The sequence below is a fragment of the Saccostrea cucullata genome, unplaced genomic scaffold (assembly GCF_032062105.1).
Source record: "Saccostrea cucullata isolate Sc308-1 unplaced genomic scaffold, CSIRO_AGI_Scuc_v1 ctg589, whole genome shotgun sequence".
NCBI classification, from domain to species: Eukaryota; Metazoa; Mollusca; class Bivalvia; order Ostreida; family Ostreidae; genus Saccostrea; species Saccostrea cuccullata.
This window is the reverse complement of record NW_026920208.1, coordinates 52,517-79,990: the sequence shown is the minus strand read 5'-3', so window position 1 is coordinate 79,990 and position 27,474 is coordinate 52,517. Positions and strand designations below refer to the sequence as shown.

Sequence of the window (27,474 nt, the reverse complement as noted above, 5' to 3'; positions counted from 1 at the left end):
GGTCCCAGGTTCAATTCCCGGTCCAACCACACATTTTCTCCTTTCCTGTAATACACTTATAATTAAACTATTCTCATGTTTGATAACTTAGGTATATTTTTATAAAAGTAATTTTTTCGTATTCATTGAATGAAAATAAATATATTTGTACTCAGTGAACTATAAAATATTCTCTGCAGTTTTTAGTTCAATTTATCCCTTCAGTTAAAAAATATTCTGATGGTGATGTTTTCTTCGAGGTTATTTTTTTCTCCTGTCAAACATAGCCCACTTTTCCTACACTTTTACAGAAGAATTCTCATAAGGGAAGGAATTTGAAAAAAAGCTTATTAAACCCTTGTGTAGATCGCTGCTGTGTAAATGTAATGTGTTTTCTCTGTCATTTTCATTTGTAATTGTGATGAATACCACGTTTGTTCTTCACAGTCTGATGAAGTTTATCTTGAAGCCCAAATACAGAACATAACACCCGGTCCCATCTACATGGAACATGTCAGTTTGGAGCCGTCTTCCCAGTATATCTGTACACCGCTCAATAACGCTGGGGGTAAAGATCAGTAAGTATTGATTGAGTTAGTGAAATCAGTACATATATCAATGGATTTAGACTCAGAATCAGTGTAAGCTCTAATTACAGTATAACCTTTTCTTGCCTGATCACCAGTATCATGCAATGATGGATGATATTTTAAATTAATATGAAGCTATTCATCATGAGTATCTGTCAGTCACATGCAAAACAGATCTGCATGCGCACTTTGTACAGTAGGATTAGGGGGAGAGGATGAAGGCAATTTTAGATTGATTGATCACTGAAGGCAGTAAACTTGGTCAATATTAGGGAAGTGAGTAAAGACAGAAATATCTTGGCAAGAGGAAATTTTTACAAGCTTATCAAATAATACTTTTTCTTGATCAATATTTATGATTTGATACCGGTACCTCTTTGAAAATGGAATCTGAAGGAGTTATCTCTCTTAGCATGTATATTTTGACTTAAATTTGTGTTTAATGAAACTTTTGTAAGTAAGCCTTCTGAAGTCCTTGAAAATTTAAGATTACCCCATGTTTTGTTTTCATGGGAAAAAAAGTGAAATTTCAAAAGCTATAAATCAGGATTGCATAAAATTACCTTTAGGGTAGCAATTTAGAATATGCTAAAATATATACATATCAAGTGTACAAACAATAATGTTTATAATGGTAATATTGGTGATAAAAGGTAGCATCAAATTGAAATGCATATACATGTACATGTATATACATGTATATATATAGGTTAGATAGTTAATGGAAGCATTCTAGTTAGGCTTATCGATAAAGGAACATAAATGTTGGTTACTGCATCCCATTTTCACTAAATCAAAGCTTGTTAGCTATGTTGTCTAGAAGAAATCTTGGTGACAGCTTTATATCTTCCTTCCTGCATAAGATATTCGTAATTGTGCAATATAATCATTACAATCTGACAATAGATTTATTATTCCTGCAGAAAAGAGATGGTGTTTGGCAAGGTTAATTACTTAAACCCCATGGACATCCGTCAATATCTGTACTGCCTGATTCCCAAACCAGAAGTCATAAAGCAGAATAAGATCATGAAAGGGGTGACAGACATTGGTAAAATTGACATTGTGTGGAAGACCAACCTAGGGGAGCGTGGGAGACTGCAGACCAGCCAGCTACAGAGAGTGGTGGGTTCAATGTTCTACAAGCACTTAATGATCAAGTTTTAAGCTTAGATTAAAAGCAATTACTGTGTGTGTACTTAAAAAAGCGGGCTTCATATTTTAGCTGCTTTTAGCGCAGACAGGGATGAACTAATTCATGAATACCCCATACGAAATCATTTATACATATATATGTATACGGCACAGACATGTATACAGCTAATGCATGATTAGGTTTACGACTCCATACCCAGTGACTGAGCCAGTTTATGTACAAGTACAGTGTGTGCATGTCCATGCACCAAAAATTGGTTTCTATCATCAAATGTAAATGATTGGCAGTATAATAATTAAATGAGAGGTTTTATGGTTAAAGCAGAAATTTTAGTCAGTATTCAAATATTAGCATTTTTGACAAGTAGGTCGAGACTGCTAATAAAGAATATCATTATGAATTCATTTTACCGTTCCATGCATGTTATCTTTTTTGGCATCATGAAATTAATGTATACACAGATTTTTTTTGATACCTTGAGGTAGAAATGATAGGACTGTACTCTCCTTATAATATTTAGAATTGGCAGAATATATGTTAAAGATTAGATATATCGTTGAGGGACTATAGGAAGATTTTAGTCTCCTGAGTTCATATCTGTTTTCTGAATTAATAATTTTAGTTAAATCAGTATAATTGTGCCTGCTCTGTGATGTTTTCTTATGTATAATACTGTTACAGGCCCCTGGATATGGAGACATTAAAGTAACTCTAGAGGAGACACCCGATTCTGTTGTATTAGAGTCCTCCTTCAATATCATATGTAGGATTACAAATTGCTGGTAAGTTTTACTGCAGAGTTTTGAATCAGTTTTTAAAAAGTTTATGAAATACTGACCTTATTAACTTAATTAATCACATATTCTTATCTTTTCTCACTTTTCGATGAGGGATGTGAGTAAACTTTTGAATTTGTAGTAACTTTTCCAAAATGATTTGTAATACAAGTTAATGAAAATACCTTAATATAACTTTGAAAATTGTTACTTTTAAACTTCAGGCAGGCAAATTGTTTGCTCTCGTCATAAGGAGCAGGATCCTATAATTTCTACCAGAATTTGAAAATCAGATATATTTACTCTAAAATTTAGAAATATCCAAATGCTCAATATACCATGCATTGATTATACATTTAAAATATTTTTTGAAAACAAAATGCTTATTGTGATGGACAATATTGCTTTCAGTGAAAGAAACATGGATTTAACCCTGACTCTCCAAAACAATCAGCCTGGTGGACTTTTATGGACTGGGATTTCAGGGAGACAGCTGGGAAAACTGGCCCCCAAGGAGCACCTAGATCTCAAGCTTACCCTGATAGCCACTATTCCAGGATTACAGGTAAACTTGTAAATACTGGATCTCAATCTGATAGTGACTATTCCAGGATCACAGATAATATGTCTGTATCTCAATCTGATAGCCACTATTCCAGGATCACAGGTAATATGTCTGTATTTCAATCTGATAGCCACTAATCCAAGATCACAGGTAATATGTCTATTTCAATCTGATAGCCACTATTCCAGGATCACAGATAATATGTCTGTATCTCAATCTGATAGCCACTATTCTAGGATCACAGGTAATATGTCTGTATTTCAATCTGATAGCCACTAATCCAAGATCACAGGTAATATGTCTGTATTTCAATCTGATAGCCACTAATCCAGGACCACAGTTTATATGTCTGTATCTCAATCTGATAGCCACTATTCCAGGATCACAGGTTATATGTCTGCATCTCAATCTGATAGTCACTATTCCAAGATCACAGGTAATATGTCTGTATCTCAATCTGATAGCCACTATTCCAGGATCACAGGTTATATGTCATAAATCTGATAGCCACTATTCCAGGATCACAGGTTATATGTCATAAATCTGATAGCCACTATTCCAGGATCACAGGTTATATGTCATAAATCTGATAGCCACTAATCCAAGATCACAGGTAATATGTCTGTATTTCAATCTGATAGCCACTAATCCAGGACCACAATTTATATGTCTGTATTTCAATCTGATAGCCACTAATCCAGGATCACAGATAATATGTCTGTATCTCAATCTGATAACCACTATTCCAGGATCACAGGTAAATCTGTATCTCAATCTGATAGCCACTATTCCAGGATCACAGGTTATATGTCATAAATCTGATAGCCACTATTCCGGGAGCATAGGTAAATCTGGATCTCTATCTGATACTGTAGTAGCCATTATTCCAGGATTACAGGTGAGACGTGTAATAGAAAGTGCCTCAATCTTAATATCAAGACAAACCTGGCATGTTTATAATAGTAGGAAAGTTAACATTAAATATTTAGAGAAAATAAGGAATACATGTACATGTATATGATTTTTAGCTCGTCTGAGCCGAAGAATCACTGGGCCAGAAAAGCTGAAACTTATGTGGAAGCATGCTGGGGTAGTGTAGATTCTAAATTGTTCAAATCATGACCCCGGGGATTGGGTGAGGCCACAATGGGGAATCAAAGTTTAACTTGGAAATGAAAAGGAAAAATCTTCAAAAATCTTTTTCTCAAGAACCACTGGGCCAGAAAAGCTGAAACTTATGTGGAAGCATGCTGGGATAGTGTAGATTCTAAATTGTTAAAATCATGACCCCAGGGGTTGTGTGGGGCCACAATGGGGAATCTAAGATTTACATAGAAATATATGGGAAATTTTTTTTTTAATCTTCTTCTCAAGAACCACTGGGCCAGAAAAGCTGAAACTTACGTGGAAGCATCCTGGGGTAGTGTAGATTTTAAATTGTTCAAATTATGACCCATGGGGTCTGATGGGGTCATAATAGGTATTACAAGGGGAAATCTTTTTTAGAATAACATGGTCAAAGCTTCTCAGGTGAGCGATGTGGCCCAAGGGCCTCTTGTTTAAAAATATATTATATTATCATTGAATGGCACTGTTAACAGTCTAATCTTCTTTTTTAGGCAATATCTGGACTAAGGATAACAGACAATTTCCTAAAGAGAACTTATGAACATGATGAGCTGGCCTCAGTATTTATCTACAATGACTCTAATCCCTGATTCTTAACAATAACACTGTGTAGGACTTAGAATCAGACTCGATTATGTTTTAATTCCAGATGACAAGGCTTCCAGGGCAAGGCATTCCACTTTAAAATTCATCTGTGTTTTGTCTCGGCATTGAAGAAGAAGTCTTGGTTCATTTTGAAGCCTATTAACATGGTGGTTTAATCCTAAGTTAGCTTAAATATCAAGTGGAATTGTTTCCAGCTGTATGTCTTTCATAGCTAGGTTTTGTAAAATCTTGCATTTTCATTTTTTTTCACAAGAAAATTGACTGTTAATGTATTGATTGTTGTGCAATACTTAGGTATATGTTTATTGATGCAAAATTGTTATCAAAACATAATAAATTCTTACGAAATTTACTTATTGATTTTTTTTTTTTTGGTCTCTCATACTGAAATTTTATTTTATTTATTTCAGTAAGTCTACTTGCATGAAAAGGAAACAGGATATTTCTTTAAAAGACTTTATTAATCAAAATTGTTCTGGCAGCTTTGCCAGAGAGTTTGTTAGATATGCATGTAAGACGGTTTATGGGGGTAAGGATTGGCCACAATAGAGGATTACACTTTTACAAAGGAAAACATTTGTATAATGAATTAATAATTAAAAAGTTATTTTTTCGGGAACAGCAAAGCCATCATTGTACTTATATAGAAGCAATGTCAGGAAGTGATCAAAACATGACCACAGAGAGATAGGATGGGGTCACAGCAGTGAACAAAGGTTTACAAAGGAGTACGTAAGAAAAATAGCTTATCAAGCACAGAAAAGCCATGATACGTATGTCATGTTCATATGGAAGCATTCTCAGTCAGTGTAGATCAAAGTTGACCTCAGGGGAATGGAGGGGCCACAATGGAGCATTGAAGTTCTAAAAAGAAATATCTACATGTCAGAAATTTTTTTTCAAAAACAAACAAAGCCATGATAAGTCATATAAATTGAGGAGCATCCCCAAGTAGTTTAGATAAAACTTCGTTCAAATCATGCCCCTCCCTTATATATTGAAAGGAAAAAGAAGCACAGGGTAAATTTTTTAGGTGAACTAAATTTATTTTTCTTTTCATTTTTTTCAGTATTCCTATCTAACTTTTAAAATCATCTTTAAAGAAAATGTAACCAAAATCCCATTTGATTTTGTCTTGTGGAAACATCGTGGAGAGATCTTCGTGATCGTAGTAAAAGCTCAGTAAAAGCGTAGGAACTTGTGAAGTATGCTCCTACAACGCTCCCACTACGTTCTTACTTAGTACCACTACGGACTCTCTACGTTCCTGTCAATCCTACGAAGACCTTACTCCGATCATACCACGACCTATCAGGCAGCAGTTTGTTTTTTATAGCCTGATGAATTGACCTATCATCATCAGTCAACTACTACTGTAAAGGTTGACACTATAGTTGACGGTCATTTGCAGTTGAGTCTTCGACATCTTGTTACAGTTACAATTGAAAATGCCCCGTAGACCACGTGGTAAAGGCCATGAAAAATCATATATGCATTATCGTCAAAATCCTACCAGAAAAATCTGCGGTTGCAAGGTATATATACATCATCACCAAAATTGTACTAGAAGCGTAATACAATCGTAAGATGATCGGCACCACCGTAGCGATATCGTCGTACAGTCATCAAGGTCTGCAAGCGTCGTAGTATGATCTTGTATGTCGTAGCGGTAGCGTAGCGTAAACGCTGTAAACACGGCCGCTGGTCGCAGTCTGCGTAACATCGTAGTATAAGCGTGATAACAGCGCGTTTGACGAAGGGGCATCGTATCGTAATGAAGACCATACTTTGTCAAATTGCTCGATTTAGACGCCGATCGGCTCCGATCCGCCCCGATCCAAAACTTTTTAAGATTGTGGCTTGTTCGGGATGATTGTCGTAAAGTCGCAGTGCTGTGTGAAGGGGAGTTACAGGGTAAACAGGACTTGCAACAGAGAAACTTGGACCATAAGGAATGTCTATTCAGCTGCGTAGTATTGTGGTCATCCTCTAGGTCTTCTGGCCCATCTGGTATCTTTGCCATGTTAACATTGATTGCGTCCTTCTCTGCCTCTTGCCAATTTAGTGTCTTGGCCAAGTTGATTTTGTTTGCTTCTTCATTAAGCTCTGGGGCAGTGGGTGATTTGGCCATGTTGACTTTGTTTTCTTCCCTCTATGCATGTGGCCCAGTAAGTGTCTCTGGTTTGTCAACTTTGTTTGCTTCCTTAATTTTCTTAGGCCCAGCAAGTGTCTTTGCCATGTTGACTTTGTTTGCTACCTTATTGAGTTCTTTGCCAGTGGATGATATTGCAATGTTGATTTTGTGTCCTTCGTTTTGTGGCTCTGGCCCAGCATGTGATTTGGTCGTGTTTACTTTGTTTGCTTCTCTCTTTGCATCTGGCCCAGTAAGTGTCTCTGATTTGTTAACTTTGTTTGCTTCCCTAATTTTCTCGGGCCCAGCAAGTGTCTTTGCCAGGTTGACTTTGTTTGCTTCCTCCTTAAGACCTTTGCATCTGGTAATTCTAATTAATGTCTTTGTTTAGTCTTCTTTATTTACCTCTTCTGTTGCTTCTGATAATTTTTTGTTCTTGTCTATCTCTGCTTTTTTTCTCCCTTCTTTCTGTTTCTGCTTTGTTTGTGTCCATAGTTTCAGCTCTTGATTTCTTGTTTATTTTTTTTTTCTTCTGACTGTAATTTTTGGCTTTTAGTTTTCTTCTTTACACCATCAGTTTTGAGTCTCTTCTCTATTTCATCTTTCAACATCTGAAACTTGCATTTTTAATTTTTTTTCCTTCAATGCCTCTTTTTCTTTCCCTTTTATTATTTTTCCCCTTTTCGTTGTCTTTGGTTGGTCATCTCTCCTTTGTTTTTCTTTTGTCATCTTTTTACTATTCTTCTTTCGAACTACTAGTATCTTATTCGCTGAATTCAAAACAGCCCGATGATCTTCCTGAAAATTAATCCATTTAATATATAATATATATTAATATTAAACTTTGGTTGTCGAAATGTATGTCTCATGAAATGTTTGGCTTTTTTCATATTCAGTAGTAACTGAATTATTTTTTACCTGATTTTTAGGTTACCTAAGTAAACTCAGGTAACCTATTGCTATCCGTTTTCGTCTGTCGTCGTTGGTCGTGCGTTAACATTTGTACATTTTCAGCTTCTTTTCTTAAATTGCTGAACAATTTCAACCAATCTTAGCATATAGCATCTATGGGTGAAGGGGAACAAAAACTGAATTTCATGGTCCCTGCTTCCCTGGGGCCTGGAAGATCGGAAAAGATTGCGCTAATATTAGTGCATTTCCGTTTAAATCTGGAAATTTTTAGTGCTTGAACTTTTAGCAACAAAAAATGAGTGTGTGTGTGTGTGCCAGGGTGTATACTTGTGTGTTAGGGGATGAGACAACCAGCAAAAACAGTCCAATGAAAGAAAGATAACTCCAAAGATAGCAAAATCGCCTCCGTTTGATGTCAAATATGACGTCACTTCATAGCCACTCTCACAGTGCTACACCATGACCAAACAAGTTACCACCAATCGCTCTAATACATTCATTTGATATTATTAAAAGGATTTCATTAACTGGATTTCCGATATGCATTGGAGGGACTTTTTGCATTCGTTTTGAAGGTAAGCTGAGCTATTTTTCTTGTATTTTGACCATTTTGATTTTCACCCTCACTGTTAGGCCTAACCGTTTGGATTAGCCTTTCATGAACACGGAGATCGGGTTTCATGCAAATTTATTGCTTATAGATGTCGGAGCAAGGTATAACGTTAAACTTTGAAGGTTGAATTTCAATCGGGGAAAGAGGCAGCTATTGCAAATAAGACGAGTCCACACTTTGCAAAAGTTGTGTCCCTTTCCTGGGTCAAAAAAAATCACATCAAAATGACACCAGTAGGGGACTCATCTAACACAACAGCCATCAAAAACCCTACAAGATGAACAGATTTTTTATTCAGCCAAAGGACAAAGTTACAATCCCAGAAATTGAAATTTATAAAGGCTGCTGTGAGTGTGAGGATTCGATTCTTTGCTTTGGGGTTTTCCCCAAAGCCAAACAGCCAAGCAAGGGACATCACTTTTGAAGTAATATGTTAAATAATGTTCTAATATTATAACATTTTTTAATTACAATGTATTTGATTCAATCAATTTTACATGGAATTTTGTATTTTAAAACACCCGAATATATAGTATACAGGTGTCTCATTATATCGCGGTACTTAAATCTTTTGCATAAAAAAGTGTAATTTGATTTTTTAAATTTAACTTTCATCAAATGATATTAATAAAGCAAACTATGGCCTAACTTTTTTCCCAAGCTTGCATCATCTAAGTTGTACTCTATTTTTAAAACAGGAAGTTAAATTGGAGAGTCTCAATATCGCGGTATACATGGACTTCATTCTTATTTTTTATTTTACCGTAAAATAAACAATTATACAAACTAAAGACTTTCAAAACATGAACTTTATATGGATTTTACTAGATTATAAACTCAGTGGGCTAAAAATAATAAAAACGGAGACCGATTTCTGTAAAATTATGTTTTATTTGAATATTTTTTTTCCAACGCATTTTCCATACTTTTTAATCATCACAAAAATTTACATTCAGATGACAGACTGATATTTTTTTTCAACAAAAAGCATATGAGCTATGTATCTGATTTTTTGGAATATACCGCGATACAATGAAACCCGCGATATAATGAGAATCGAGTATATAAGTATAATTTTGAAAATGTGATAATCTGAATTCCCCGCGAAAAATACTCGGAACATTACGTTAGCGATACGCAGTGTACTCCGAATGCATACCGTTACCATGACGCTTCGTAGCTAATGTAAACAACATGGCGCATAAAAGGAAGTTTAGAGGAATTCAAAACTTTGTAATAAAAGCTTATTTGAGTGGAATTCAAAGTTTTTTCAACTCTCTAAAGCAGTTTTAGTATTTTCCTCTCCGAAATATTAGGTAAAAAATGCAATAAGTGCGATAAAGGTTAACTAAGGTTTTCATTTTTGGCTACTTTTGCTGTCTGTGTTTTGTTTTTTAATTTCAAGACGATATTATGATACATAAATTCATTGTAGGCTGCAATCTTACGTACCAAATAAAGCCTCTCTACATGATTTCTTTAATCTTAATGTTTTTCAGAAGAAAATCAGCTGATAGGGTGTAGTAAAAAATTAATTTTAGTTCCATGATACTGAAAAACACTTCAAAAATATCACGAATTTGAATAATTTTCGAAAAATAAACACAGTTTGTCCATAATTTCAACACGTTATGAAAGGTGACCTAAATTTGACTTCTGATCCGATATAATCTTTCAATTTAACCTGAATATTATGACATGATGCTTAATTTATTTGGTACCAGTAACACAAATCCGTTGTTCAAGATGGCCAACAGCTGTCTGTAACATTTTCGCGCTCTTTTCAAGCTGGCCGTTAATCGCCAATCAGCGCGCTCTAAACTGAACCAATCAGAAAGGGCGCAAAAATACAGGAGGGTATATATACAAGGCCTCCCGTAACCCAGCATCAGTCGCAAAACAACAGTCGCAAGATGAGCATCGCCTCCTTAGTATTCATTCTATTGTTGATTCCTGCTGGCCCGGCAACCATCCCGGAAATGCCAGACATGTATGAGTAAGTGCAGTCCTGACATGGAATTAATTAAAAAGAGAGAATACAGGCGTATTAATTTTAAATTTGAAGAATAATTTCTTCATGCGGATCATAGGCTAGCGCCATTAAAATTTCTCCTTAGATACGGTCGTAACCGTTGCGGACGTCGGTAATTTTCTCCCTTTGAATTCATTTCAAAAACAAAAATTTATTACAGCGATGTTCTTTAAAATCATATTAAGCTGTTTTCACAATTATTTTTGCATAAGCGCTATTTATTATGTCGTGTGTTGGGGGGGGGGGGGGTTACACATTGCAAACATAAACATAATCAGTAAATATTTGTACCAGTTTACCAGTAAGTACTTAATACTGTCTTAATATTTACTCGTATTAATTTATGTATCAAAATTTAGAATTACAATGTATTTTTTTATTTATTTCAGATTTGTACAGGGCATGTGGAGCCTAACGACAGAAACAACATGGCACATTTCGGTAAGATTAGGCTTCGGTCATCTTTATCTCCATTTGAGCTGTGGCATCTGCTCAACTGTCTTCTATTCTCTAATTTCTGTCTATTCTCTTTCTTTTTCTCAGCAAACGCTGTCCAGTGCCGATGAGAAGGTTTTCCATCTCTCGGCCTCTCTCGCCACCAGCAGCATTTGTGCACTGGACTCTCTATCCACTTTTGCTATCACCATTATCTCAGGCACTTACTCATTGTTGAATGGCATCTTGGACAATGTTGTGACTTGGTATATTCAGTTTATGGATCACGCCGTTAGTGTGTCAGCTTGTGTTTTGGGGTACTGTGGGGACATTTTGGACTACATTTCATCACTCTTTGGACAAGGTTTTGGATTTATGGAGCAAGTTCTTTCGGTTCATAAACTCTCTCTCGTCATGGATTTTCTTTCTTCCTTCTCTACAAAAGACTGTGTACGTTTGGGTGCTGGTTTTTCCTTTGTGGCTTTGTGTGTATCAGTTATTTGGATGGGGCTTGAGATGAGGGAGCATCTAGGGCGGATGCACAGGACAGTGGCCAATCTAGGAGAAGGTTATTGTTAACCTTGCATCTTCAATTTCTAATTATTTTTTGTCCCCCGCTTGAAAAGTGGGGGATATTAATTTGGGTTTGTCCGTCCGTCCGTCCGTCCGTCCGTCTGTCCGTCCGTCCGTTACACTTTCTGTCTGTCTGTAACGCTTTCGTTTCCATATAAGGTGAAAGGTCAAAGGTCAAGGTCATAAATAAGCAAATTCTCTCTGTGTTTCCACACGATATCTCTAGAACCATTTGAGCTATTGCAATGAAATTTTATATAACAACTCCCTGTGGCCTAATGAAGACCCCTATTGATTTTGAGGTCAAAAGGTCAAAGTTCAAGGTCGTAAATTTATACATTCTGTCTGTGTGAAATACTATTATTTCTGGGCGATATTTCAAGAAGATTTTGAGCTTATGCAATGTAATTTTATATCAAAACTCCCTAGGACGTCTCTTGCCCCTCTCAAAGTGCCCCGCCCCGTTTGTTTCATTAGTATTTATAGTATTACATGTCGCTATTTTTAGCGCAGGGGCATGAGGAGAGTTATTGCGTATAAAACAGGTTCTCGGCGGACTTTATGTTCTTATTACATATATTAGAACTGTTTAATAAAGGCTAAATAAATCAAACACCATGGATTGTGTAAAATTTTGAGAATACCGAACATGAAAACATGAATATATACATGTATGTGACTTCACTTCTGCATATACTTCACACCATGTAAACGGATTCCGTGGTCTAGTGGTTATGTCTCTCGCTTCAAGTGTGAGAGGTCCCGGGATAAATACTTTTTTTTTCCCTAAATGATAGTATTCAGCATGTGAAATGAAAAATTTATGAGGTTATAAAATCATCATTACAGTGTGATAAAAATTCCATATAAAAAATCTTCTATACACATAATGAAGAATAAGCAATCAAATCTTTATATGCATATTGACATACATGTATTTTATTTCCTTCAGTAAACATGTATACATTTAATAATTCTACAAATTCAGTCAGGGGGAGCCGACTTTTTCCCTAAGCGGGGGACACGAATTCTCTGAATTAGCTTGTTTTCTTTCGTTCTTTATATATAATGATGTCTGATATGCGGCCTAATATATATTTTAACCCACTTTTGCAGAAAACAGACATTTGATGATAAAATTCGTTGCTGAATTGAACACGCTAAAGGAAAGGCAGAAAGAGAATGGTAAATTTGTATAACTAATAAATAGAGAATTTTTTTTTGAAGAAAAACGAAAATCAAAATAGTTTTGAAAATAAATCATGTAACTAACTGTGTGTATTTCCTTACAGAGAGAGCCCTGACAGAAACTAGACACAGATCCCAAGCCCTGTCCATGTGGTTAAACGTGTACACGAGCGAACTGTCTAGGAAGTAAGAACATTATCAAAATGCGCTTCCTTTTTTTTTTTTCAAATGAATCTTTAAATGTATTTTATAATGTATAATATACTTGAGAAACTTATCATAGATGAATTAAATACAACTTCCCAAGATTTTATAATTTTTAGTATAGATCTCGCAAGATATTTTTAATTACCATTAGTACTAATCTAAGTATTTCTATTCCTTTAGGTTAGACACGCGGTCTGCTGGACAGTTCGTTCGTAGATCCCTTCAACGCCAAAAGTTGCTATGAATGTCACCTTTGTTCATTTACTATGTTATTGTTGATTAAATATATGATTGATATATTAACTGTGTGCTTGTTCTTTTCTATCAGTGCTTCTTACACAGAGTGAAAGCAAAATGCAGGCTTAATACTTTGCCTTTAAATTATCTAGCCGTAACCGTATTTCAATTCATTTTGTCTTCAATCCTATGCTGTTTTTTTTTTTAAATAAATAGCTAAAACCATGAGCTGAACATATTCTTGTCGACATAGATTACAGATACTGTTTTCAAATTAAGAGTACTAGTAACGTAATAATCACAACTGAAGCAAAAAATATAGAGATCATTCTTAATATCCTTATTTCATTAACTTGTTTGTCAATAGCCTGCCTCTTTATAATGAGACAATTACATGGACATATGATTATGAATATATAGTGTACTCACCAATTTGTTGTTTGTCAAATTAGCCCAGTGATTCAGTTCTTTCTGGAGACAAACTGACCATAGCTTGACAAATTCATGGTACATGTATGTTGATCTCAAAGCCCCTTGGTATATCCTCAGATGATATTTATCAGTCAGTAAACACAGCGAATCATATACAGTGGAACCTCATTTATCCGAGGCTTTGGTTCCTAGTCAATTTGTCTGGATACTAGTACGTGAAGCGTCCGGATGCCTGAATTACCAGTTTAACAAAACAAAATAATTTTTAAAAATTCCGTTCCAATGAAAAATCGTCCAGATACTGAAACATCCGGATATAGATCTGCGTCCGGATATCTGAAAGTTCACTGTATCACATACTAGTATCATGCTGTAAATTTTGAATTTACTAAAGGGGGAGGGGTTTAAATGCAAAATTTACAGCATCATAACTTGTAAAGGATCACTTCATAATAAATAGGGATTTGACCTATAGGACCGGGCTTGGTTTTTTTTTTCTATAAAAACCTTGTCGATTTCCGTTCTGATTAATGACATTAGGCTAAACACATCTAACAATTTGTTTTTTTTCCCTTAATCTTTATTTCAGTGAGTAGAGGTAGGAGGAACCCTTACATTGATTTTCTGAGTTTGTTATCTCCAAATGTAATAATTGATATTTTTCTTTACTTGCATTGTACATAATGGTAATGTTTACTGCCTCTGAAATTCTATTATTTATGTCTAGGCTATTTTATCCATGAATATAATAAAACATGCCATTAATGTGTGCAAATTATACAGGCCTAAATCAAATCCGAGGGAGTACAGTCACGGATATATGTACCCAAAATCAATGTTATTAAATTCTAAGGAATATATACAATTGACATTCATCGCAGCTCAGTGCTGCCAAGAGTACCTGTATTGAGTAACACCGAGTGAGTTATTCTTGTCCTCAGAGAAAGTGTGCTTATACTGAGGTTTGTTCCGCCTGACTGACAACTGGATTTTTACGATTTGATATCTCAGACTCTTTAGTGTTTCTTATATCAAGAATGGGCATGCATAAAGGATAGATAATTGAAGGAAAATACACAAATCTATAAAGAATATTAAAATAGTCTTTGAAAAGGCGAAAATTAAAAACTTTAAAAGTGTGGTACCAGGTGGATTCGAACCCCCGACTTTAAAATGTTTGTTTACACGGTGTAAAAGTCAGCGCATATATCAACTGAGCTAATCTTACTAATCTATAATATTTTCAGGTATAAATTTGAAGCAGATTATCAAAATCGGGTTTCCTTATTTTTTGTAGGTTTTTTGTGAATTTCGACCTTAAGGCAGGGGTGCCCCTAAAAAAATCCTATACTATTCCTTACATCCAAACCTATCAAAATATCACAATTTTATTTGGGGGCAGGCCTGCCCTGAAGGACTTCTAGACCAAAATTCATGCAAAAATCAACGCTTTAACGGACAAAATGATGTTGCGGCCAACTTTGGAGGTTTATTGTAAAGTTGTAAATAATAAATTTTAGGTGTAAAATACAAATTTGAAAAATTTAGACATATATACGGTAGAAAACAACAAATAAAGATTAAATTTTAAATGTCACTTTTTCCGGGAAACTATTCTCTCCTATAGGTCAATTCTTTTGTCAAAGTGAATACAGTGAAAACTGTCTAATCCGACACCTGAATAATCCAACACACTGTGAATTCCGACGTTAAATTTCTTTCCCATTTTAGTATTTTCCTTGTTTTTATCACTGTGCAATCCGACACCCTGTCTATTCCGACACAAAGTTTGTCTCCCAGTGCATGTAGGATTAGACAGGTTTCACTGTACATCCTTTTGCATTAACCTCCCTCTAGTATATTCAAACTTTACAACGTGATACTAGTACATGTACAGATTTCTTGGGAAGTGACCAACTAAAATTCGATGTAAGATCAGCTCGCATACATGTACTTGCTACACTGTGTATCGAGAATGCGGGGGGATTTGACATCAAGGAAACAAACAATGATGTACACATTAACAGTACAATATTTCATTTTCCTAAGCCCACTTTAATTTATTAATTCTACATTTATAAATAAAATAAAAATGTCTTGTTTTATTGTGGAAAGTTACATTGCAGCTATTGCAGAAAAAAGTACATAACCCGGCGATTAACCCGCTAACGCAAGTTATACATTTCCCCCCCCCCCCCCCCCCTGCAACATAATTCCAGTACGACCACTACAAACAACAACAAAAAAGCGTTTTATTGTCCCCAGGTTTTAAAAAAAAGTTGGGGATATTAATTACTGCCTCTGAGCTTTTGCAATGAAAGTTAAACCACATGCAGGTCCCTTACTCCTACAAGTAAGAGCCTCGGTTAACGTCCCTACGCTCCTTATATACGTTACGCGGCGCCAAGTTAAAAGTATCTCGCCGTGAACCTCTAGCATGCTGGAGTAGCAGGTCCCTATATAGACTGTTCTCAAATATTATTTATATATTCATTGACCTGAGGTCAAGCTCTTGAAAACGAGGCTAGGCCAGGCCAACGTCAGCATTAAAGGTACTTGGACACAGATTTGAAGTTCATCTTTTCTGTATAATATCACGAATTATATATTTTTTTAATAGCATTTCACACAAAAATTAATTAAAAATCTTATTTTATTTAAAAGTTATTAAAACTTTAATTTTTTGGGCGGGTTTGATTGACACACCCTTGCACTTTCACAAATTTTAACTTTACTCTTAATCCTTAATACCTATACCAACGTATTTACTTAATGACAATGACATTAAATAAACATCACAAGGGGAAAATATAGATGTTGTGCCGGGATTTGGTAATGAAATACTGGTACAAACACACCCTCACACAGAGGCACACTCACAACAAAATCTCATTTTAGTTTGATATATATCAACTCCAAAATGTTCTTTAACCCAATTCAATACATTTCCCGAAATCTCTTCAAAAAGCTCGAATTCCAAAAAAGCGTGACAAAGTGTCTTTTGTTGTGCTTTACAAAACCTGTTAATAGTTTTGAGATATTTTCCAGCAAAATTCATCAATTTTTTTGTTTTAGATACTCCAATTTAATATCATTTAGTATTTTTTCTCGTCTTTCTGAATAGTTAAAGCATTATAGAAATCTTTTGTTTCTTGTTTGATTTTTGTTAAAATTGGTAACAATGTTGGAAAACATAGGTTGATTTCCTTGAATTATCTTATCATCCTTGAACAAATCAACATTTATGATATGAAAAATACTATGAATTTCCTCATTTAAGATATTTTAATTAATTTCACAATTTAATATTCACAAACTGTAGTGTGTGTATAGCAAAGATCTGCCAAGTTCCGAAATAGTGTAAACAGTCATATCGTCATTCTGTATTGGAGTTACCCGTGAGGATACGCATTATGGAGGAATCTGTCTGCACTCCCTTGATGAACTCGGACATAGACAAATTTCCATCTTGATTTTTGTCCAGTCTCAGAAAGATTTCCCTTGTTTTTTCTTCCGGTGAAAGATCCATGGTTTTATTGCTGTTTGTCATCTTGTTCATTGCCTACAATTTATTACATATTCAAAAATTATATAACTAGCAATTTATACAGTCAATTTGCATAATTTTAATTTTAAAGATATTTTTCTCTCCAGTGGTAGGATATCGACTCGCAGTGAACGATTTTAGAAACGTTTAGAATCTTACATTGATGAAAGGTTCCTACCAATCCTATTTTTTAGTTAGAAAGGTGTCATCTTTAACAACAAAGACTAAAACACAAATAAGTAATTTGAGTTACAGGTTTTAAATAAAATCTACCAGGAGATATAAAGTAATTATAAGGGTGGGGGTGGGGTTCTAGGTGGAATTACCCCTCTCCGACATACGGTGCTATTCTGAATCAGAACAACAGCGTAAACACAACTTTGAACTTTGTATTCTTTCCATTCAAATAATAGTACAGAGAAATAATTTAACCTTGGTGCATAAAAGATTCAGAATTAATTTTTAACTTGATTTTCTATTCAAGTATCGGTAAACCCGATCAACGAGGCTACTGGCTACCAGATTGGACATACGAGATACATACATGTATATCACATGGGTAATCAACACCTTACACTGGTATACTTACTGATTACCTACTGATAAAATACATATAACACATCATATTATGTCTGATATACTTGTAAAAAGTTTAAATTCTCTAGATAAGCATCGCAATTAATGGAAAGGTAGATTACACCTGTATCCTACCTTTAAGATTTCCGTCATTTCATTTTCAGTGATGAATCCATCCCTATCCAAGTCGTAGATCTTAAAAGCCATTTTTGCTCTGTTTTCCACGGTTCCTCTTGAACCCACACTTAGAGCACACATAAATTCTCGAAAATCTAAAGTCCCATCTCGGTTTTCATCAAAAGCTCGAAAGACGTGTTCGGCGAATTTTTCTGCGTTCCCTTTTGGAAAAAGACCTCTGTATAATTTACGAAACTCCTCTATGGACAATTCCCCGCTTGGACATTCTAGTCTAAATCCCTTGTACCATTCTAGGATTTCGGCGTTACTGAATTTTGTCTGTGTCTTAAGATCCTCCAAGGTTTCTGGTCTTAGTGTACTACTTTTCTTACCCATTTCCCTAAAAATTAACATAGACAAGCTTATATAATCCCTTTTTTCACCTTTCCATTATTAGTTGAACATTCGTCTGCATCTTCAAAAACTTTAAAATTAAAACCAAAATCCTGATAGTCAATTTTTACCCACCGTTTAATTTCTCCCAATGGAACCAGCAGCTATTCCCTATTATAGCGTTTATAGACTTTTATATATTCCTGCCCTCGCCCCCTCTTTATAATACCGGGGTGTATTTGATATTCCGTATCCCCTTTCCACACTTTTCTCTCTTTTTTGAAATGTGATATGAGGTAACATGAAACATGAACATGTATGCTTTTGCAGCTTTCCATATCAAGCTACATTAATTTAAAAAAGAATATCAGATTAAGCAGTCCATCTCCTATTGTATATGATGTCTCTGATCGTTCTTTTTGTAATTTTTTTGTACAATTCATTTAAAAGATCGTCCTATTAGTTACATTATGTTTAGTAATTAATCATCAAAGGTAAATGAAATATATGGAGATAACGAACAGTACTCAAGATCAAAAGTCCATAAAACAATACAAAATAGCAGCAGAGCAAATACGGATCTCCAAAACATCAGAGGTGGGATCAGGTGCCATGAAGGAGTCAGCAATTCCTGCCGACCGGTCACACCGCAGTGTGTTCCTTGTCATGATCGGGAAATAACGGAAAAATCTATCGTCTATGCGGTGTATAAATAATGAACTAACAAACTCATATGAAAAACATCATTCAGCATTTAACTTAATGATAAATTGTTTTTGCTGACAAGGTAAATGTATCGACCATAGAACGTGCAAAATGATGACTTTAAACGAGGATGTTGATATTTTTGTTTCATCAACTTGTTTGTCAATAATTTACCTCGTTATAAAAATTTTAGAGCATGCTCTTGCGTATCGAATCAACAGAGTAATATCTGTTTTGCAGGTGATAAGGTATATTCCTGCATAAGTAAGGGAAGTTGACGGTAGAAAAGTTAGAGTCATCGTGTTTATCAAAGAGCTTGGTTGTTTGATAACCATTAACGTCTTTTTCATGTAAAATATCCAAATTTGAAACAGATGTGTCAGACTCTGTGGTATCTTTTATCTCCAGCTCACCAGGATATATCGTATCGACATAAGAATGGAAATTACCATTGCTTATTGCCAATACATCGTCGATATATCTAAATGTCGAGTTGAAGACCACGACAATTGTTTTTTTCTTTCCACGCATTTGGACAAATTCTGCTTCATATGAATACAAAAACAGGTCTGCTATTAAAGGGGCGCAATTGGTACCCATGGGAATTCTAATAGATTGTTGGAAGACCTGGTCTCCAAAAACAACATAGATATTGTCAATCAGAAACTCAAGCATCATTTTGATGTCAACTTGAGAGTACCTGTGTGCACAATCAGAATTATTTTTAACAAAGTAATTTTGCAAACGACCAATGACAAGGTAAGTAAATTTACGAGTTCCATTTTATTGAAAAAGTAGTTGTCACTGGTATTCAGTGTGCCTCCAAATGATTAAGTAGGGAAAAATCAAAGCGTTAATGAATGCGTTTTTGTTATATGAATTATGTGCCCTAATGTTATCCAGACCCCCAGGCCACGGGTAATAAATTTAAAATTTTTAAAGGCTTCCTTCCTCATCATACATAACCTTATATTTAGTTTGTCTACTAAATAAATACTCATTCAAACAAAGATTTTCAAAGAATTAATTCATTTTGACAAATGATAGAGCCCAAAAACCAGAACCTCGGTCCAAGAGGCCATGAAATTTGCTTTTCAACTTACAAGATTTTGAACTTGTTGCCAGTGGTTTTTACATATTTTCTACTTCTCGATAAAAAAATTCTTGTATGCCTCGTCCCACTACATTTGTATATGTACAGCATACATTTGTATACTAGTATATATAGAGTAGAATATATTTTTAGTTCGTTCTAGAAAAAGTTTAATACTGAGAGAGGTCATGTGTAATTTGATACTAGTATATTGTTCTGTAATCAGAGACTGGGATTTAATAGTAAAACTTACTTGAGAACTTAAAACTGTGTGACTTCGCGTTACGGGTACTTTGAATTTACTCGAGATAGCATATGTTCATCCCAAGGGTCGTATATAATTATTATTTCGTGATAATAAATTGAGATAGGAAGTAGGTTTTCTACCTACATAGTTGAAATGTTGACATTCTCTCTTTCCCAGCATCATATCATAGTAATGTACCAGTGAATGATATAGAGTGGGCAGGGACCTGTCTTCCCTCTTGTAGATGTACATGTAGTTTTTCCCCTTTACGGGTATGCATGCATACCGGTATATAAAAATTATGCGAAAAATATCCAAACTTTTTTTCTCTCTTGAATAAAACATGTGGACATGTGGACAGAAGGCAACTCGAAATTCAATGTATCATAATGCACTGAGATGAGTACCATTTAGAAGGGGGAAAAACAGCAAGAGACCCACACCTTACAATACTATTAAGCTTTTTCTTCTGTGGCCAGAGGAAATAAGTCTACGTTAACATTTTGAACATAAATGGTATAGGACAAATTATCTTTTTGCATTTTCAGTGTAAAACTACATATACTATAAAGAAGAGGTAAGATTTATAGTGAATTAAGCTTAGTGTTGGTAGACATTTTAAGTACAAAATGTATTGACTAGAAAGATCAACGTCACGAATGAAAAAATAGAAATTGTCAAATACATATTCGAAAATGTCATCCTGTATTTGAAGCGGAAGTAAGAATGTGCATTATAGATAAATCGGTCTGCACCCCCTTAACAAATTCCGACATGGACAGATTTCCATCTTGGTTTTTGTCCATTCTGAGAAAGATTTCCCTTGTTTTCTCCTCGGGGGACAGACCCATGTTGTTCTCTCTTGTCATCTTGTTCATTGCCTACAAAAGTTTGATGCTTCAATCTTACACAGTACTATGTATTTCATGAAAAATAAATGTATAGTCTAACTGTCTTTCAATGTAAACGTACAGTGAGTTTAAACAAACGAACATAATAACTTTAAATAAGAACGTACCCTCAATATTTCTGTCATTTCACTTTCAGTGATGAACCCATCTCTATCCAAGTCGTAGATCTTAAATGCCAACTTTGATTCCCCATTGTGGCCCCGCCCTATCTCCGGGGGTCATGATTAGAACAATTTAGAATCTACACTACCCCAGGATGCTTCCACATAAGTTTCAGCTTTTCTGGCCCAGTGGTTCTTGAGAAGAAGATTTTTAAAGATTTGTTCTATATATTTTTATATAAAACTTTGATTCCCCATTGTGGCCCCGCCCAACCCCTGGGGGTCATGATTTGAATAATTTAAAATCTACACTATCCCAGGATGCTTCCACATAAGTTTCAGCTTTTCTGGCCCAGTGGTTCTTGAGAAGAAGATTTTTAAAGACTTTTCCTATATATTTCTATGTTAAACTTTGATTTCCCATTGTGGCCCCGCCCTATCCATATTTAAATGATTTGAACAATTTAAAATCTACAATATCCCAGGATGCTTCCACATAAGTTTCAGCTTTTCTGGCCCAGTGGTTCTTGAGAAGAAGATTTTTTAATGACCCACCCTATTTTTTTCTTTTCTTGATTATCTCCCCTTGTGAGGGGACTTGGCCCTTCATTTGAACAATTTAAATTTCCCTTCACCCAAGGATGCTTTGTACCAAGTTTGGTCAAAATTGGCCCAGTGGTTCTTGAGAAGAACTCGAAAATGTGAAAAGTTTACAGACGGACAGCTAGACGGACGGACGACGGACAAAATGTGATCAGAAAAGCTCACTTGAGCCTTCGGCTCAGGTACATTGTAAGCTAAAAACGATTAGATGTTTACCAAAATTTTAGCATGACAAATATTGTCTTACATATACTAATATTCTGTGTAGTTGTCTATTTTTAACATATTTAAGGAAGTTCTAAACATTGCACACAAAAGAGTTCATTTCATGTTGATTTTATGCAGCTGGGATGATCTGCCCTTTGATATTATTATTGACAGAATTTGAAATAGACTTGAGTATTCATGAATAATATAATAAAACGATCAATATGAACAAAGCAAAAAGAAAAAAGATGTAATTTTACATTTTTTGAAATATTAACCCATTCATGATCAACACAACGTATTTAACAAATATCTTTTATTTTGTATTTTTAAAGCTAAAACCAAAATCCTAATAGACAATTTTAACCTACCGTGTAATTTCTCTCAGTGGAACCAGCAGCTATTCCCTATTGTAGCGTTTATAGACTTTTATATATTCCTGCCCTCGCTCCCTCTTTATAATATTCGATATTCCGTATCCCCTTTCCACACTTTTCTCTCTTTTTAAAATGTGATATGAGGTAACATGAAACATGAACATGCATGCTTTTGCAGCTTTCCATATCAAGCTGTATTATTTTTTTTTTAATTATAAGATTAAGCAGTCCATCTCCTTTTGTACATGATGTCTCCAATCGTTCTAACGGTTATTTATACTATAGGCATTGATTAAAAAAATTAATGAAGTTCTCTTTTGTAAAATTTTTGCACAATTGCTTTATAAGCTCGCCCTATTAGTTACATTATGTTTAGTAAATAATTATCAGAGGTAAATGAAATATATAGAGATAGCGAACAGTACTCAAGATCAAAAGTCCATAAAACAATACAAAGTAGGAGCAGAGCAAACACGGACCTCCAAAACACCAGAGGTGGGATCAGGTGCCATGAAGGAGTGAGCATCCCCTGCCGACCGGTAACACCCGCCGTGTGTTCCTTGTCATGATTGGGAAATAACGGAAAAATCCATCATCAATTCGGTGTATAAATAATGAACTAACAATTCGTATGAAAAATGTCAGTTGAGCATATAACTCAATGATAAATTGTTTTTGCTGACAAGGTCAATGTATCGACCATAGAACGTGCGAAATGATGACTTTAAACGAGACTGCTGATATTTTTGTTTCATCAACTTGTTTGTCAATATTTTACCTCGTCAATCTAATTAAAATCAGACTTCTTAGATCCGCGCCGTATACACTCTTACGCAGAGTGTATACGGCGCGGATCTAAGAAGTCTGATTTTAATTAGATTGTTTACCTCGTTTTATAAATGTTAGAGCATGCTCTTACGTATCGAATCAACTGAGTAATATCCGTTTTGCAGGTGATGAAGGTATATTGCTGCATAAGCAAGGGAAGTTGACGGTAGAAAAATTAAAGTCATCGTGTTTATCATAGAGCTTGGTTGTTTGATAACCATTAACGTCTTTTTAATGTAAAATATCCAAATTTGAAACAGATGTGTCAGACTCTGTGGTATGTTTTTGTCCAGCTCACCAGCATATATCGTATCGACATAAGAATGGAAATTACCATTGTTTATTGACAATACATCGTCGATATATCTAAATGTCGAGTTGAAGGCCACGACAAGTGTTTTCTTTTCACGCATAAGATTTTGGACAAATTCTGCTGCATATAAATACAAAAATAGGTCTGCTAATAACGGGGTGCAAATGGTACCCATGGGAATTCCAATAGATTGTTGGAAGACCTGGTCTTCAAAAACAACATAGAAATTGTCAATCAGAAACTCAAGCATCATTTTGATGTCAACTTGAGAGTACCCGTGTGTACAATCAGAATTATTTTTCACAAAGTAATTTTGCAAACGACCAATGACAAGGTAAGTAAATTTACGAGTTCCATTTTATTGAAAAAGCAGCTGTCAGTTATATCAAAAAGCCAGGACTTTAATTTATCATGGGGATTGTTGAGTTTGTCTGTATGTTGTTTAATGTCCCTCTCGAGAATTTTTCACTCATATTGACCCAGTGGCCAAAAAGTCAAATTTCGCAGTTCTGGCACTCAGTGTGCCTCGAAATGATTAAGTAGGGAAAAAGTCAAAACGTTATTTAATGCATTTTTATTATATGAATTATGAGTCCTAATGTTATCCAGACCCCCAGGCCACGGGTAATAACTTTTAAATTTTTTGAAGACATCCAGGCTCATCATAACCTTACACTTAGTTTGTCTACTAAATAAATACTCATTTAAACAAAGATTTTCAAAGAATTAATGTATTTTCACAAATGATAGAGCCCTAAAACAAGAACCTCGGTCCAAGAGGCCATGGAATTTGCTTTAATACTGAGAGGTCATGAGTAATTTAATACCAGTACATTGTTCTGTAATCAGAGACTAGGCTTTAATAGTAAAACTTACTTGAGAACTTATAACTGTGTGAATTCGCGTTACAGGTACATGTACATGTGCTTTGAATTTACAAGAGATAGCGTATGTTCATCCCAAAGGTCGTATATAATTATTATTTCGTGATAATAAATTGAGATAGTAAGTCTACCTATATAGTTGAAGATTTGACATTCTCTCTTTCCCAACATCATACCATAGTACCAGTAAATGATATTATAGTGGGCAGGGATCTGTCCTCTCTCTTGTAGATGTACATGTAGTTTTTCCCCCTAACGGGTATGCATGTGTACCGGTATTTAAAAATTAAGCAAAAAATATCCAAACTTTTTTTTTCTCTTGAATAAAACATAAGGACAGAAGGCAAATAATTCAACTTGAAATTCACTGTACCATAATGCACTGAGATGAGTACCATTTAGAGGAAAAACCGCAAGAGATCCATACCTTACAATACTATGAAGTTTTCTGGTCTTTGGCCAGAGGAAATAAGTCGACGTTAACATTTTGAATATAAATGGTATAGGGCAAATTATCTTTTTGCATTTTCAGCGTAAAACTACATATACGAGTACTACGAAGAAGAGGTAAGATTTAGAGTGAATTTAAGCCTAGTGTTGGTAGACATTTTAAGTACAAAATGTATTGACTAGAAAGATCAACGTCACAAATGAAACATTAGAAATTGTCAAATGCATATTCGAAACTGTCATCCTGTATTTGAAGCGGAAGTGAGAATGTGCATTATAGATGAATCGGTCTGCACCCCCTTAACGAATTCCGACATGGACAGGCTTCCATCTTGGTTTTTGTCCATTCTGAGAAAGATTTCCCTTGTTTTCTCCTCGGGGGACAGACCCATGTTGTTCTCGCTTGTCATCTTGTTCATTGCCTACAAAAGTTTGATGCTTCAATCTTACACAGTACTATGTATTTCATGACAAATAAACAGTCTTTCAATATAAACATACAGTGAATTTTTTAAAAAGACATTATGAATTTAAAACTAGAACGTACCCTCAATATTTCAGTCATTTCACTTTCAGTGATGAACCCATCTCTATCCAAGTCGTAGATCTTAAATGCCATCATCGCTTTAGATTCTACTGTGCCTCTTGAACTCACACTAAGAGCACACATAAATTCTCGAAAATCCAAGATTCCGTCTCGATTTTCATCGAAGGCTCGAAAGACGTGTTCGGCGAATTTTTCTGCATTACCGGTTGGGAAAAGACCCCGGTAAATGTTTCGGAACTCCTCTATAGACAATTCTTCGTTTGGACATTCGAATTTAAACCCCTTATACCATTCTAATATTTCTGCATCACTAAATTTGGTCTGTGATTTTAGATCCTCCAGTGTGTCTGGTCTTAGCTTGCTGCTCTTTTTACCCATCTGTCAGTGATAAGCCTATAATATTATAGCAAACAGATAGCTTCAGTCTTATAGTTTACATTATTTAATCAAACGGAGAAAAAATAAACATACAGAGAAGGAAGTTGTAGGGAAGTAATAAATGCCCGTAGGAAGCAATGTCACCATTGGGGGAGGGGGTTGATACTTCCTTAACGTGCAAAAAACGGCGTCAGACATTATTATTGAGGTGGGTACAAGAAACAAGCTCCTAAAGTATATTCAAATCGACACCATTGCAGTTTCTATGGCCATTTAATAACGGGAAAAACAAGGTTGAGACAAAGTTAACAGACGAAAATGAAATATATGGAGTTAATGAACAGTATTCAAGCTCAAAAGCCCATTAAACAATAAAAAAAAAATTGAGCAGAGCAAACACGACCTTCAAAACATCAGATAGGGATCATGTGCCATGGAGGAGTGAGCATCCCCTGCTGACCGGTCACACCCGCCGCGTGCTCCTAGACATGATCGAGAAAGATCGAAAAAATCAGTCAACAATTCAATGTGTTAAAATGGCCTCACAATTAGAATGAAAAACTTCAGTCAGCATTTGACTTAATGATAAATTGTATTTCATGACAAGGTCATTGGTTTAAATATAGAACTTACGAAATAACGACTTTAAAGGAGACTGCTGATATTCTTGTTTCATCAACTTGTTTGACAATAATTTACCTCGTTTGAGGAATTGTTCATACGTAGAACATGCTCTTGAATCTATTCCAAAAGGATCCCTTAGAAGAGAAGTGAATAAAGCAAGTTGATAATGTCGAAGGTACAGAGTATAGAGACCGACATTCACGTACAGGAAGCATAAGAAAAAATTTCATAAAAATCATATAAGTGGTTATAAAGTATATAAGTACCAAAAATAAGAAGATTTAAAGACGATAATTAGTATGACTAGAGAGAGATTTCAAGAAAAATATGTTCTTGTGTTTGTAAACAGCTGGCACTAACAGGTTTAAATGATTTTCATGATAATGCATGATAATATAAAAGAATTTAACCGGCTTAATGCATGAAATCTGAGGCATGGGTGTTGTTATGATCGAAGAAACCCAAAAATCACTTATTGAGGGGTTACTTGGTAAGAAGAGAATGGGCAGGCGAAATACATTATACCAAGCCCGGAGTTACCCAGTTATCAACTTATAACCCCCCCCCCTCTCAGTAGTAATTTCACATTATCTTAATGTTAATAAAACCCCAGTCAGTATTCAACTTATAACCCCCTCTTTTAGTATCAATATCATATTATCTAAATAAAAATCCATTTACAAGTAGGTTAGATGAAAATCAATTACTGGGTCATAAACTCGGGTAGTGCAAATAAAAACATATCCCCTGAGAACCCCACTTAGGGACAGAGACAGACAGAAGTACGGTTCCTTAGGATGTGATCCCTGTTCTTAATATTAGTTAAATACGAAAACATGAACTTTACCTACCTAATAAAATTTTCTAATTTGTCTCACAGAATTCCTGTGTTTTGTCTCATCGCTCGGTGCTTGTTCTTGCATGCCATGTGTAGTTACGGATTCCGGCGCGTTGCGATCATGATGATGCTAAAACACAATATACTTCATGTATAATTTACGGAAATTAAAACT

General features: G+C 35.1%; 4 protein-coding genes across 6 annotated transcripts in view; 2 read left to right on the top strand and 2 right to left on the bottom strand.

Annotated features, from left to right (window-relative positions):
• The window catches only part of LOC134244951 (trafficking protein particle complex subunit 13-like), a 48,884-nt gene extending 43,732 nt beyond the window's left edge, over window positions 1-5,152 (top strand). The window contains exons 7-11 of the mRNA XM_062727211.1: window positions 427-557; window positions 1,493-1,694; window positions 2,407-2,507; window positions 2,913-3,066; window positions 4,686-5,152. Of these exons, the coding sequence (XP_062583195.1) occupies window positions 427-557; window positions 1,493-1,694; window positions 2,407-2,507; window positions 2,913-3,066; window positions 4,686-4,784 (687 nt within the window). The 3' untranslated portion in view covers window positions 4,785-5,152. The remainder of the gene's footprint in view (window positions 1-426; window positions 558-1,492; window positions 1,695-2,406; window positions 2,508-2,912; window positions 3,067-4,685) is intronic.
• Window positions 5,153-8,275: 3,123 nt separating this feature from the next.
• Window positions 8,276-13,194, top strand: LOC134244852 (uncharacterized). Of its 2 annotated transcripts, none has more exons than XM_062727109.1 (6): window positions 8,276-8,418; window positions 10,878-10,929; window positions 11,032-11,491; window positions 12,613-12,681; window positions 12,789-12,870; window positions 13,072-13,194. In XM_062727109.1, the coding sequence occupies exons 2-6, from the start codon at window positions 10,891-10,893 to the stop codon at window positions 13,133-13,135; spliced, it is 714 nt and encodes a 237-aa protein (XP_062583093.1). In that variant the 5' UTR covers window positions 8,276-8,418; window positions 10,878-10,890; the 3' UTR covers window positions 13,136-13,194. The 2 variants fall into 2 exon arrangements, with proteins under 2 accessions (XP_062583093.1, XP_062583087.1); XM_062727103.1 differs by lacking the exon at window positions 8,276-8,418 and adding an exon at window positions 10,050-10,452.
• A 3,668-nt stretch (window positions 13,195-16,862) lies between these two features.
• On the bottom strand, window positions 16,863-22,496 carry LOC134244835 (neurocalcin homolog). 2 transcript variants are annotated; one of them, XM_062727095.1, is made up of 3 exons: window positions 22,432-22,496; window positions 17,819-18,200; window positions 16,863-17,122 (listed from the first exon to the last, which is right to left on the bottom strand). In XM_062727095.1, the coding sequence occupies exons 2-3, from the start codon at window positions 18,194-18,196 to the stop codon at window positions 16,937-16,939; spliced, it is 564 nt and encodes a 187-aa protein (XP_062583079.1). In that variant the 5' UTR covers window positions 18,197-18,200; window positions 22,432-22,496; the 3' UTR covers window positions 16,863-16,936. The 2 variants fall into 2 exon arrangements, with proteins under 2 accessions (XP_062583079.1, XP_062583072.1); XM_062727088.1 differs by lacking the exon at window positions 22,432-22,496 and adding an exon at window positions 18,329-18,407.
• Window positions 22,497-23,935: 1,439 nt separating this feature from the next.
• LOC134244824 (neurocalcin homolog) lies at window positions 23,936-27,474 on the bottom strand. The gene is made up of 3 exons (XM_062727080.1): window positions 27,313-27,474; window positions 25,460-25,852; window positions 23,936-25,334 (listed from the first exon to the last, which is right to left on the bottom strand). Exons 2-3 carry the CDS (start codon window positions 25,835-25,837, stop codon window positions 25,152-25,154), a joined length of 561 nt encoding a protein of 186 aa, XP_062583064.1. The 5' UTR covers window positions 25,838-25,852; window positions 27,313-27,474; the 3' UTR covers window positions 23,936-25,151.

What these genes read in the sequence shown, in the direction of transcription:
- LOC134244852 (XM_062727103.1), top strand. Translation starts at nt 10,370, where the DNA reads ATGAGCATCGCCTCCTTAGTATTCATTCTATTGTTGATTCCTGCTGGC. An exon ending in AGTGGCCAATCTAGGAGAAG is followed by an intron (nt 11,492 to 12,612) that starts GTTATTGTTAAC and finishes CCACTTTTGCAG; the next exon opens with AAAACAGACATTTGATGATA. An exon ending in GGAAAGGCAGAAAGAGAATG is followed by an intron (nt 12,682 to 12,788) that starts GTAAATTTGTAT and finishes ATTTCCTTACAG; the next exon opens with AGAGAGCCCTGACAGAAACT.
- LOC134244824 (XM_062727080.1), bottom strand. Translation starts at nt 25,837, where the DNA reads ATGGGTAAAAAGAGCAGCAAGCTAAGACCAGACACACTGGAGGATCTA. An exon ending in AAATGACTGAAATATTGAGG is followed by an intron (nt 25,335 to 25,459) that starts GTACGTTCTAGT and finishes AAACTTTTGTAG; the next exon opens with GCAATGAACAAGATGACAAG.
- LOC134244835 (XM_062727095.1), bottom strand. Translation starts at nt 18,196, where the DNA reads ATGGGTAAGAAAAGTAGTACACTAAGACCAGAAACCTTGGAGGATCTT. An exon ending in AAATGACGGAAATCTTAAAG is followed by an intron (nt 17,123 to 17,818) that starts GTAGGATACAGG and finishes AATAAATTGTAG; the next exon opens with GCAATGAACAAGATGACAAA.